The following is an 11,456-nucleotide window of genomic DNA, read 5'->3' on the forward strand; positions in this document are numbered from 1 at the left end:
GACTCTAACAACTTTTTGAATAGAAAAGTTGCTCAAAATCTGACAACTTTTTTTATAGAAAAGTCGCTCCGAAAAAATAGCTTTTCCTTCAGAAAAGTTGCTTAGAAACTGACAACTTTTTCTTGCTCAGAATCTAATAACTTTTAAAGAAAATTTTCTCAGAATTTTGACAACTTTATCTATAGAAATGTGTTTCAGGATCTGAAAATATTTCCTGAAATAATTTTCCTTCTTTGGAATCCTATTTGAAATAACCTACAAGTGACTAACTGGTTAATTCCTCCTTTTGCATGAGACCCATATTACACAAATGTCTAATATTTTGTTAAAAAAAATTCTCACTTCTACTGAATGTGTGTTTTCTCCTTCTATTCGATCATTGAATGCATTTTGATTAAAAATCATCTGACATCTGACATAAAATCAACTAAATTAAAAATTAAACATTTATCTAAATGCTAAATGAATTTCATAAAATTACTATATTTCCTTTTTACTCTTTATATTACTACATATTTAATAATATTTGTTTTATAATTAAAAAACTCTTTTATTTTTTATATAAAAATCATTTTAATTGCGCACTCACCCACTTTATAAAAAAATAAACTAAAATATCAAAAAATGCTTCATTAAATAAAAAATCTTTTTGAAAAAATGCATTTGTAAATATGAAAATAAATCGTAATTAAACAAAAGCAGTTTCAACAACGGAGCCTACAGATAAAAAAGAAGTTCTTAATGTTGTTACAAATAAACAAATGGACAAAAAGTCTGAAAATGCTTTTTACCCCACCATGGATGGTAAACTGCCCAAAGGTGGTCAAGCTCCCTATAGTTTTGATTACAAACCAGATAAAACCGAAAAACATGAAAAACCCGATAAACATGACAAACATGTTAAGAAACCATTGATTAAACCCCAACAAAATGATGTTAAATATGATGTACATGAGCCACAAGAAGAAGATTTACCCATACATCATCCTGGTATAGGACCAGGTTTTGTTCCCGTGCACTTAGGCGGCGGTATATCACCCTATGATAGTGTTAATTACAATCAAAATCTAGCACCACAACATCCGGGCAATCAGGGTCCCTATGGATCTTTCTACCACAATGATCCTTTTAATCCTTACGAACAATACGACATAAATCCTAATGGTATACCACAAGGCAAACCTCCAGCACCAACTAGTCAATCAGATTTATTCAATATTATAGGAGCAGCAGGTCCCGGAGGTAAACCATCACAAACCAATTTGCCACATCATGTTCGCATCGAACATATCTACCAACATTTGCAACAAAATGCTGCCAATCAAAATCAACATACCAACAATCAGGGTCCTTACGTGGCGATACCTCAGCATGGGCATGGTAATATAAGTGGTGCTGGTAGCCATCCACCCGGAATACCAGGAGTCGGGGTACCACCTCATCAGGGTCAATATGTTCCAGTCGTTCATAGTGGTTTACCACCACCTCCTCCTCCACATGGCATTGCCATAGTTGATGGTCAAGCTGTGCAATATGGTGGCTATCCTGTTATACCAGGCGTTGGTCCAGTGGCTACACATTTAACTACAAATCAATTTGCCTCGACCACCTCTTCTAAAGGTTTAGCTCCGCCATCGACAGAACATGCAGCAACAAGTGCATCAAAACCCAAAAAAACAGGTTGATTCTTTAAACCCTCATTTGTCATAAGTCTACAAATAGCAAATGTTGCGTTTAAATTTTCAAGATTATTTTAGGAAAAAGTAAATGATATTTAGTAAAAGAAATTCATCAATTTTGCTTAGAAAAATTGCTTGGATACAGACTACTTTGCTTATAGACAAGTTGACCGAAAAAAAACTTTCTCTATATAAAATTTGCTCAGAAACTGACAACTTTTTCTCAGAATTTCAAAACTTTTCCTATAGAAAAGTTTCTCAGAATTTGAAAACTTTTTCTATAGAAAAGTTGCTTAGAAACTGACCACTTCTTCTATAGAAAAGTTGCTCAGAAACTGACAACTTTTTCTATAGAAAAGTTGCTCAGAAACTGACAACTTTTTCTAAAGAAAAGTTGCTCAGAAACTGACAACTTTTTCTATAGAAAAGTTGCTCAGAAACTGACAACTTTCTATACAGAAAAGTTGCTCAGAAACTGACAACTTTTTCTATAGAAAAGTCGATCAGAAACTGACAACTTTTTCTATAGAAAAGTGGCTCAGAATCTGATATATTTTATATAGAAAAGTTGCTCAGAAACTGACATGTTTTTCTATAGAAAAGTTGCTCAGAAACTGACATCTTTTTCTATAGAAAAGTTGCTCAGAAACTGACATCTTTTTCTATAGAAAAGTTGCTCAGAAACTGACAACTTTTTCTATAGAAAAATGTATCTGTTTATAAGAATAAAAATTTATTCCTTACAAAAATCAATTTTTTTCCTAAAATAATCTTGAAAATATCGCAATATATGTTGAACATTTTTCATTATTTCATATTTTAAAACATTTGTTCGAAAAATCTATCATTCTATCTATATATAGTTCTATGGTTGTGGGTACTATTGTCTCATTTGCAAAACATAAACACATTATTAACCAATTGTATATACACTGCTCTAAACTTAATTTTTTCATCTTGAAAAGAAACAAAAAACTCTCTCATAGACTAGAGAACATTATATAGTAATTATTACAAACTAAAACCTTTTATTAGATCCTTGAACAGATCCTTTTAATAGCTTGTGTGTATGTTCAAAATCATAATTAATTTTTTCTTTATATCTCTCTTTGTTTCACTATAAAGCTTTCAATAATTTACAACCTGATATTGAGGTGCATACATTGGAAGCTATTGATCCTCGTACTGTGCGCATTGTATTTACTGTACCTCAGGTTTATGTCAACTTACATGGTCGTGTTGAATTACGTTATAGCAATGGACCCGGTAATGATACTTCTAAATGGGATCAACAAATATTTGCTCCACCAGAAGATCTGATAGCAACTTCACAAATGGAATTTGATTTACCTGGTTTAGAACCCAATTCATTGTATAAGATCAAAATTACTTTAATCCTAAGAGATTTGAATTCTCAACCTACCAGCTCTATTTATACTGTTAAGACACCTGCCGAAAGAACTATTACTCCACCACCACCAATTTCCGATTATAGACCCGACTTCCAAGATGTTTTCAAGAATGTTGAAGATCCTGAATTGAATGTTAGTGAAACTAACTCTACCTGGTTACATTTGACTTGGAAGAAATTGTCTGATGAACAAATGGATTATGTTGATGGTATACAATTGAGATATAAGGAATTGACTGGTATGATTTATTCATCCACACCTTTGGTACATCGTTCCCTCACCTCTTACACCATTGAAAACTTGCAACCTGATACTGGCTATGAAATCGGTTTATACTATATACCCTTCCCTGGTCATGGTGCTGAGTTAAGAGCTGGTCATATGATTAAAGTGCGCACAGGACCCAAGGTCGATGTTTATGCCTTTGATGTTATGGTCAATGTTACTAAGATTAAGGCCCAAAGTGTTGAAGTATCTTGGAATGGTGTACCATATCCCGAGGATAAATATGTCAATATCTATAGAGCTATTTATCAAAGTGATTCGGGCAAGGAAGATTCTAGTGTATTCAAGGTGGCAAAGAGAGATAGTACAACTGGTACTTTGATAATGGACTTGAAACCGGGTACCAAATATCGTTTGTGGTTGGAGATGTACATGACTAACGGCAAGATTAAGAAGAGTAATGTTGTTAACTTTATTACTAAACCTGGCGGTAATGCTGTACCTGGTAAAACTGGTAAGTTGTAGAATTACAAACAATTTTTAAATTAAAAACTAATTTTAAAATATTTCTACAAGTTTTAAATGCTTACGAAAGGATACAAGACTTTTTTGGAAATATTGGTAAATTGAAATTGTACAAAATGCAATAACAAGGTTTTCTTCAGAAAACTTACTGATTTATGAGACCAGTTTGTATAGAAAATATTTTCTTCAGCTTTTGCTCTAGGAGAGACAAGTTTTTGTATAGAAAATTATATCTTGAAAAGACAAAATTTTCTATTAATAAATTGGCTTTAAAAGAGACAAAATTGTCTACAGAAAATGAGCTCTAAAAGAGACAAAATTTTCTATAGAAAATTATCTCTAAAAAAGACAAACAGACAATTAGCTCTCAAAGAGGCAAAAACTTTCTATAGAAAACTAGCTCTAAAAGTGAAAAAATTTTCTATAGAAAACTAGCTCTAAAAAAAACAAACAAAGTTTTCTATAGAAAATTATCTCTAACAGAGACAAACTTTTCTATAGAAAATTATATCTAAAATGGAAAAAATTTTCTATAGAAAACTAGCTCTAAAAGAGACAAAATTTTTTATAGAAAATTAGCTCTAGAAGAGACAAGATTTTCTATAGAAAATTTGCTCTTAAAGAGAGTCAATCTTGTATAGAAAATACGCTCTTAAAGAGACAAAATGTTAAATACAAAAATCGTTATTATGTCACGTTTCTCTACAGAAAATTTGTTTTCGTTAAGACAAGTTTTTCTCTAGAAAACTTGCTCTTGTCGAGACATGTTTTTCTATAGAAAACTAGATCTTGTCGAGACAAGTTTTTCCATAGAAAACTTGCTCTTGTCGAGACGAGTTTATCTATAGAAAACTTGCTCTTGTCGATACAAGTTTTTCTATAGAAAACTTGCTCTTGTCGAGACAAGTTTTTCTATAGAAAACTTGCTCTTGTCGAGACAAGTTTATCTATAGAAAACTTGTTCTAGTCGAGACAAGTTTTTCTATAGAAAACTTGCTCTTGTCGAGACAAGTTTTTCTATAGAAAACTTGATCTTGTCGAGACAAGTTTTTCTCTAGAAAACTTGCTCTTGTTGCTTGTCTTAAGACAAGCATTTCTATATGAAATTTGATCTTTTTAAGACAAGTTTTTATATAGAAAATTTGCTCTTGTTAAGTATTTCTATAGAAAATATGCTTTTGTTAAGACATGTTTTTCCTATAGAAAATTTGTTCTTATTAACTCAAATTTTTCTATTGAAAACTTTCTTAAAAAAAGTTTTTCTATAGAAAACTTGCTTATGTTAATACAAATTTTTTCTTTAAAAAACTTGCTTTCGTTAAGATAAGCTTTTCTTAAGAAAAATTGCTCTTGTTAAGAAAAGTTTATCTAAAAGAAATTGAGAATTTTGTTAGACTTCTTCTTCGGAGATATTAACACTTTTTGTAAAAATTCTTTCTAATTTAATTTAATTAAATTTTATTATCTAAATAGGAAAACTTTTAACCGCTGGCGTTGATCAACCTGTTGGAGATTATTATGGTCCCCTAGTAGTAGTATCGGTGGTAGCTGCTTTAGCCATTATGTCGACCTTAGTCCTATTACTCATATTGACAAGAAGGCGTGTTCATCAAACAGCTTCCATAACACCACCACGTAAAAGTGATGCTGCCTATGACAATCCCTCATATAAAGTTGATATACAACAAGAAACCATGAGTAAGTTTTCAAAAATTGATATACAGTAAATATTTGAGATTATTATTTCCAAATGTTATTTAATTATTATTATTATTATTTTTCCGCTTATAGATCTGTAGCGGTTTTAATTGTGTATAAATAACCAAGTGAACTTATTTTTTCTACTCAAATGATTAAACAAATAACGAAAACAAATCCTAGTTGTGTATTAGTAATTAGGTTTCAAAACAGATTTTTTTTTTTTTTGTGTAAATATTTAAAAAACAAAACTTATATATAAATATAAATTCCTTAACTAAAACGATAATAGAAATTGGTTTAACCATTAAAAAAAAAAAGAATAACATGAAACAAAAGCAAATAACGAAAAATATTTAAAACAATTTAAAGTGCCAGATTTAATTTAAAAGAAAAAATTTGAAAATTGGCCTTAATGCATGATTATTTTTTTTTTGGAAAAATTTATAAATTATATGAAAAGCCATTATTTAAAGTTGAAATGAGATGTTGTAGTATTTAAGTATGATTTTTTTAATTTTTATTTTTTTCTTTATTTTATTATTTTGTTTATAATTTTGTATATAAAAAAAACTGTTCGTTTTAGTTGTCCATTAAGAAAACATTTCTAATTTAAATATTCTTGTTAAGTTGTAAAGTTGAATATTTAAATTATAAATGTTTTTATAAGTATTTTTCTTTTTTTCTGTTTATTTCTTTTTAATTTTTTTATTTTATTTTTTTATTATTCATGAAAGGCATTGTATAATTTTTTAGCTTTACTTTTGCTTAGTTTTATATAAATAAAAAAAAACTATTTTAAGTTACAAATAAAAAAAAAATAATAAAAATCTCAAAAACAAGCAAGAGTTTTACTTAAAATAAGAAAATTTTAAATAGAAAACAGCAAAAGGTAAGAGTTTAAGAAAAAGAAAATGACTTTTTGAAAAGTCAATAGCCTCTGTTCATAAATTAAAAAGAAATTTAATTAATTTTCCATACAATATATTGTATAATTTTAATTATTTCGCATATTATATCCATTTATATTTCAGTAATTTTTGTTAAAATGCTATTATAAGCATATTTGTAATTATAAAAAAAATAAAATTCATTGTTATAACTTTAGAAAATGTTTCAAATTCACATCCATATTTATGTAAAATTTATATTTATAAAATTAAAATTTTACTTACAACTTTAAATTATCCATTTTTTGTTCTATCACACTATCCTCTTCAGTATCACTGCTGCTACTGCTACTATCACTCTGCTTGTTAGGCAAATTACAAAATTCAGATTCACAACTTTCAGTACCCACATCATCCGTGGTCTCATCTTCATCATCACTATCATCTTCATCCTCATCATCACAATCAGGATCTTCAGAATCATCCTCACTATTGGAGGCAGCAATATGTATATCAGTTATTAATTCCTTCAGCAACTCTGTTTCTAGTTCTTGTAAACCCAAACCTAAATGTTTTTTGAATATATCGTAGAGCACATTTTTCAAATTATGAGCCAACATTTGTAAATGATTGACACTGCACAAGGTTGGGTTACTTAAATAACGTATATAATCATCTATATAATAATAATTGAAAACTGAACGTTCATTTGTTTCGAATATTTCGCGGTTCATAAGTAATTGTTTTAAAATCCAGGCAGAGTTCGCTTGTAAGGCTGTTATACAATCCTCAACACATTGTTTACTTAATTCGTAGTTACGATATAAGGGATAAATCAAGGAACGTCTCATAAAACTAATGACTACATCTTTTAAAGAGGTAAAAGGTTCGAAATATGTTAGAGTAGCTGAGAGTACACTACGAGTCCATGCTGATTCACAGTTAGTTTCATTGGAAGTAAATCTATAAGGAACATGAATTTAAATTCTTTAAATAGTCATTTTCCTTTTTAATACTTACCTTACATCATAACAAATGCCCAACAAAATGCTAATAAGACCGCAATCTATTTCCATTATATCATACTCATCTGGCATTTCCATAAGTTCTGGTTTACAAGTTAAATTGTGCAATAAACATTGTTCATCTTGTGATAAAGTAGAATCTAAAAAGAAAGAGTAAGAACTTTTTATTGGAAAACTTCACTCATCAAGAAGAGCTGTATGAAATCTATAGAAAAACTTGATCTAATAAGAACAATTTTTCTATAGAAAACCTTGTATGAATAAAAGCATTTTTTCTATAGAAAAACTTGTCTTAACTACCTTGTCTTAACTTATCTTGATAAGAGCAAGTTTTCTATAGAAAAAATTGTCACGACAAGAGCAATTTTTCTATCGAAAAACTTGTCTTAACAAGAGCAATTTTTCTATAGAAAAACTTGTCTTAACAAGAGCAGATTTTCTATAGAAAAACTTGTCTTAACAAGAGCAGTTTTTCTATAGAAAAACTTGTCTTAACAAGAGCAGTTTTTCTATAGAAAAACTAGTCTTAACAAGAGCAGTTTTTCTATAGAAAAACTAGTCTTAACAAGAGCAGTTTTTCTATAGAAAAACTAGTCTTAACAAGAGCAGTTTTTCTATAGAAAAACTAGTCTTAACAAGAGCAGTTTTTCTATAGAAAAACTAGTCTTAACAAGAGCAGTTTTTCTATAGAAAAACTAGTCTTAACAAGAGCAGTTTTTCTATAGAAAAACTAGTCTTAACAAGAGCAGTTTTTCTATAGAAAAACTTGTCTTAACAAGAGCAGTTTTTCTATAGAAAAACTTGTCTTAACAAGGGCAGTTTTTCTATAGAAAAACTTGTCTTAACAAGAGCAGTTTTTCTATAGAAAAACTTGTCTTAACAAGAGCAGTTTTTCTATAGAAAAACTTGTCTTAACAAGAGCAGTTTTTCTATAGAAAAACTTGTCTTAACAAGAGCAGTTTTTCTATAGAAAAACTTGTCTTAACAAGAGCAGTTTTTCTATAGAAAAACTTGTCTTAACAAGACCAATTTTTCTATAAAAAAACTTGTCTTAACAAGACCAATTTTTCTATAGAAAACTTTTCTTAACAAGACCAATTTTTCTATAGAAAAATTTTTCTTAACAAGAGAAATTTTTCTATAGAAAAACTTTTTCTTAACAAGAGCAGTTTTTCTATAGAAAAACTTGTCTTAACAAGAGCAGTTTTTTCTATAGAAAAACTTGTCTTAACAAGAGCAGTTTTTCTATAGAAAAACTTGTCTTAACAAGAGCAATTTTTCTATAGAAAAACTTGTCTTAACAAGAGAAATTTTTCTATAGAAAAACTTGTCTTAACAAGAGAAATTTTTCTATAGAAAAACTTGTCTTAACAAGAGCAATTTTTCTATAGAAAAACTTGTCTTAACAAGAGCAATTTTTCTATAGAAAAACTTGTCTTATCAAGTGCAATTTTTCTATAGAAAAACTTGTCTTAACAAGAAAAATTTTTTTATAGAAAAACTTTTCTTAACAAGAGCAATTTTTCTATAGAAAAAACTTGTCTTAACAAGAGCAATTTTTCTATAGAAAACCTTGTCTTAACAAGAGCAATTTTTCTATAGAAAAACTTGTCTTAACAAGAGCAATTTTTCTATAGAAAAACTTGTCTTAACAAGAGCAATTTTTCTATAGAAAAACAAGAGCAATTTTTCTATAGAAAAACAAGAGCAATTTTTCTATAGAAAAACAAGTGCAATTTTTCTATAGAAAAACTTGTCTTAACAAGACCAGTTTTTCTATAGAAAAACTTGTCTTAACAAGAGCAATTTTTCTATAGAAAAACTTTTTTTAACGATAGCAGTTTTTCTATAGAAAAACTTGACTTAACAAGAACTATTTTTTTTATAGAAAAACTTTTCTTAACAAGATCAATTTTTCTATAGAAAAATTTTTCTTAACAAGAGCAATTTTTCTATAGAAAAACTTGTCTTAACAAGAACAATTTTTCTATAGAAAAACTTTTCTTAACAAGAGCAATTTTTCTATAGAAAAATTTGTCTTAACAAGAGCAATTTTTCTATAGAAAACCTTGTCTTAACAAGAGCAATTTTTCTATAGAAAAACTTGTCTTAACAAGAGCAATTTTTCTATAGAAAAACTTGTCTTAACAAGAGCAATTTTTCTATAGAAAAACAAGAGCAATTTTTCTATAGAAAAACAAGAGCAATTTTTCTATAGAAAAACTTGTCTTAACAAGACCAGTTTTTCTATAGAAAAACTTGTCTTAACAAGAGCAATTTTTCTATAGAAAAACTTTTTTTAACGATAGCAGTTTTTCTATAGAAAAACTTGACTTAACAAGAACTATTTTTTTTATAGAAAAACTTTTCTTAACAAGATCAATTTTTCTATAGAAAAATTTTTCTTAACAAGAGCAATTTTTCTATAGAAAAACTTGTCTTAACAAGAACAATTTTTCTATAGAAAAACTTTTCTTAACAAGAACAATTTTTCTATAGAAAAACTTTTCTTAACAAGAGAAATTTTCTTTAGAAAACCTTGTCTTAACAACTTTTCTCTAGAAAATCTTGTCTTAAAAAGAGCATTTTTTCTAAAGAAAATTTTTCTCTTTTAGAGCTAAATTTCTATTGAAAATTTTGTCTCTTTTAGAGCTAATTTTCTATAGAAAATTGTGTCTCTTTTAGAGCTAATTTTCTATAGAAAATTGTGTCTCTTTTAGAGCTAATTTTCTATAGAAAATTGTGTCTCTTTTAGAGCTAATTTTCTATAGAAAATTGTGTCTCTTTTAGAGCTAATTTTCTATAGAATGTTTGGATCTTCTAAAGCAAATTTTCTATAGAAAATTTTGTCTCTTTAGAGCTAATTTCCCATAGAAAATTTTGTCTCTTTTAGAGCTAATTTTCTATAGAAAATTTTGTCTCTCTTAGAGCTAATTTTCTATAGAAAATTTTGTCTCTTTTAGAACTAATTTTCTATAGATAATTTTGTCTCTTTTAGATCTAGTTTTCTATAGAAAATTGTTTCTTTAAGATCAATTTATGTACAAAGTTTTTATAAAAAAGAACACAATCTGACCTTTAAAATTGATACTAAATTGCATGGGATTATCGAGACCATCTGGTACTTGTAATTCCACAAAATTCAATTTGTACTGATCTCTAGAAAAATTCTTCATTTCATCAATTTCTCTATCAATTGTTCGTTGTAATGGACTGACGCTATCGGGTTCCGGCATGCGTGTAATTACCTCCAAATCACACTGAAAGAAAAACATTGCTATTATAAGCAAATAAATATAAATAATTCTCTCTAGCTTACATCAAACCGTCTTATGGTGCCGCGGAATTTACTAGCAAACCCATAATCAAAATTACTTTCCGGCTTAAGCAACTCTTTGGCATTATCCACCCGTATGTAGCACTGATCAGTAATTCTTTTTAGTTTCCATAAATCCAAAGATTTTTTATTTTCTTTAGATTTTTTCTCTTCTGTAGACTTTTCAGTTGAATCCTGAAGATCTCCTTCATTGACTGGCAGACAGGGTAAGGATAGAAACATGCATTGTTCTTTGGTATTGTAGTTAATTTCAACATTTTTTATATCTTTCATATCAAAACGCCGTGTACTTCTGAATCTGTGTAATAGATATGAATATTAGTATATTTTATTTAAATATAATTAATGGATAACTTACTTGTATAATTGTACATCTAAATAGATTAATAAATTATAGTCTTCTATAAATAAATCACAATTTCTGATATTTTGCACATGTCTGCCAGGACCACAATGAAAACCGGCATGACTTTCTGGAGATTTCTTAAGATTTAGTGTTAATTCACAGCAGTTTTCTTTAAATGTATGTTCAATTTGTTGTATATTTGACATTTTGTTGGCAGATCTATTTTTTTGTTTAATTAATTTATTAAAATTTTATAAAAACACGATAATTAAAGTTTTTCAAAGACCGAGGGACAGAGCCCTGCGCCGACAAATATTAA

The 11,456-nt window shown here is 28.4% G+C and overlaps 2 protein-coding genes across 5 annotated transcripts in view; one reads left to right on the forward strand and one right to left on the reverse strand.

Moving 5' to 3' along the window:
- LOC119602437 (putative epidermal cell surface receptor) overlaps positions 1 to 5,906 on the forward strand; it is a 58,580-nt gene extending 52,674 nt beyond the window's left edge. For 2 of the 3 annotated variants that reach the window (XM_037953955.1, XM_037953956.1), the window contains exons 7-10: positions 703 to 1,680; positions 2,805 to 3,830; positions 5,315 to 5,539; positions 5,633 to 5,906. In XM_037953955.1, coding sequence (XP_037809883.1) covers positions 703 to 1,680; positions 2,805 to 3,830; positions 5,315 to 5,539; positions 5,633 to 5,640 — 2,237 coding nt within the window. In that variant the 3' untranslated portion in view covers positions 5,641 to 5,906. The remainder of the gene's footprint in view (positions 1 to 702; positions 1,681 to 2,804; positions 3,831 to 5,314; positions 5,540 to 5,632) is intronic. The other variant, XM_037953957.1, reaches the window with a different exon arrangement.
- The window catches only part of LOC119602438 (protein SHQ1 homolog), a 64,374-nt gene extending 52,918 nt beyond the window's left edge, over positions 1 to 11,456 (reverse strand). For both annotated transcript variants that reach the window (XM_037953959.1, XM_037953960.1), the window contains exons 1-5: positions 11,150 to 11,456; positions 10,774 to 11,089; positions 10,531 to 10,714; positions 7,450 to 7,594; positions 6,715 to 7,392 (exon numbers count right to left, since the gene is read on the reverse strand). In XM_037953959.1, coding sequence (XP_037809887.1) covers positions 6,715 to 7,392; positions 7,450 to 7,594; positions 10,531 to 10,714; positions 10,774 to 11,089; positions 11,150 to 11,343 — 1,517 coding nt within the window. In that variant the 5' untranslated portion in view covers positions 11,344 to 11,456. The remainder of the gene's footprint in view (positions 1 to 6,714; positions 7,393 to 7,449; positions 7,595 to 10,530; positions 10,715 to 10,773; positions 11,090 to 11,149) is intronic.

The sequence above is a fragment of the Lucilia sericata genome, unplaced genomic scaffold (genome assembly GCF_015586225.1).
Source record: "Lucilia sericata isolate MDLA Ls3-8-SP2 unplaced genomic scaffold, ASM1558622v1 Contig000232F_arrow, whole genome shotgun sequence".
Lineage (NCBI taxonomy): Eukaryota > Metazoa > Arthropoda > Insecta > Diptera > Calliphoridae > Lucilia > Lucilia sericata.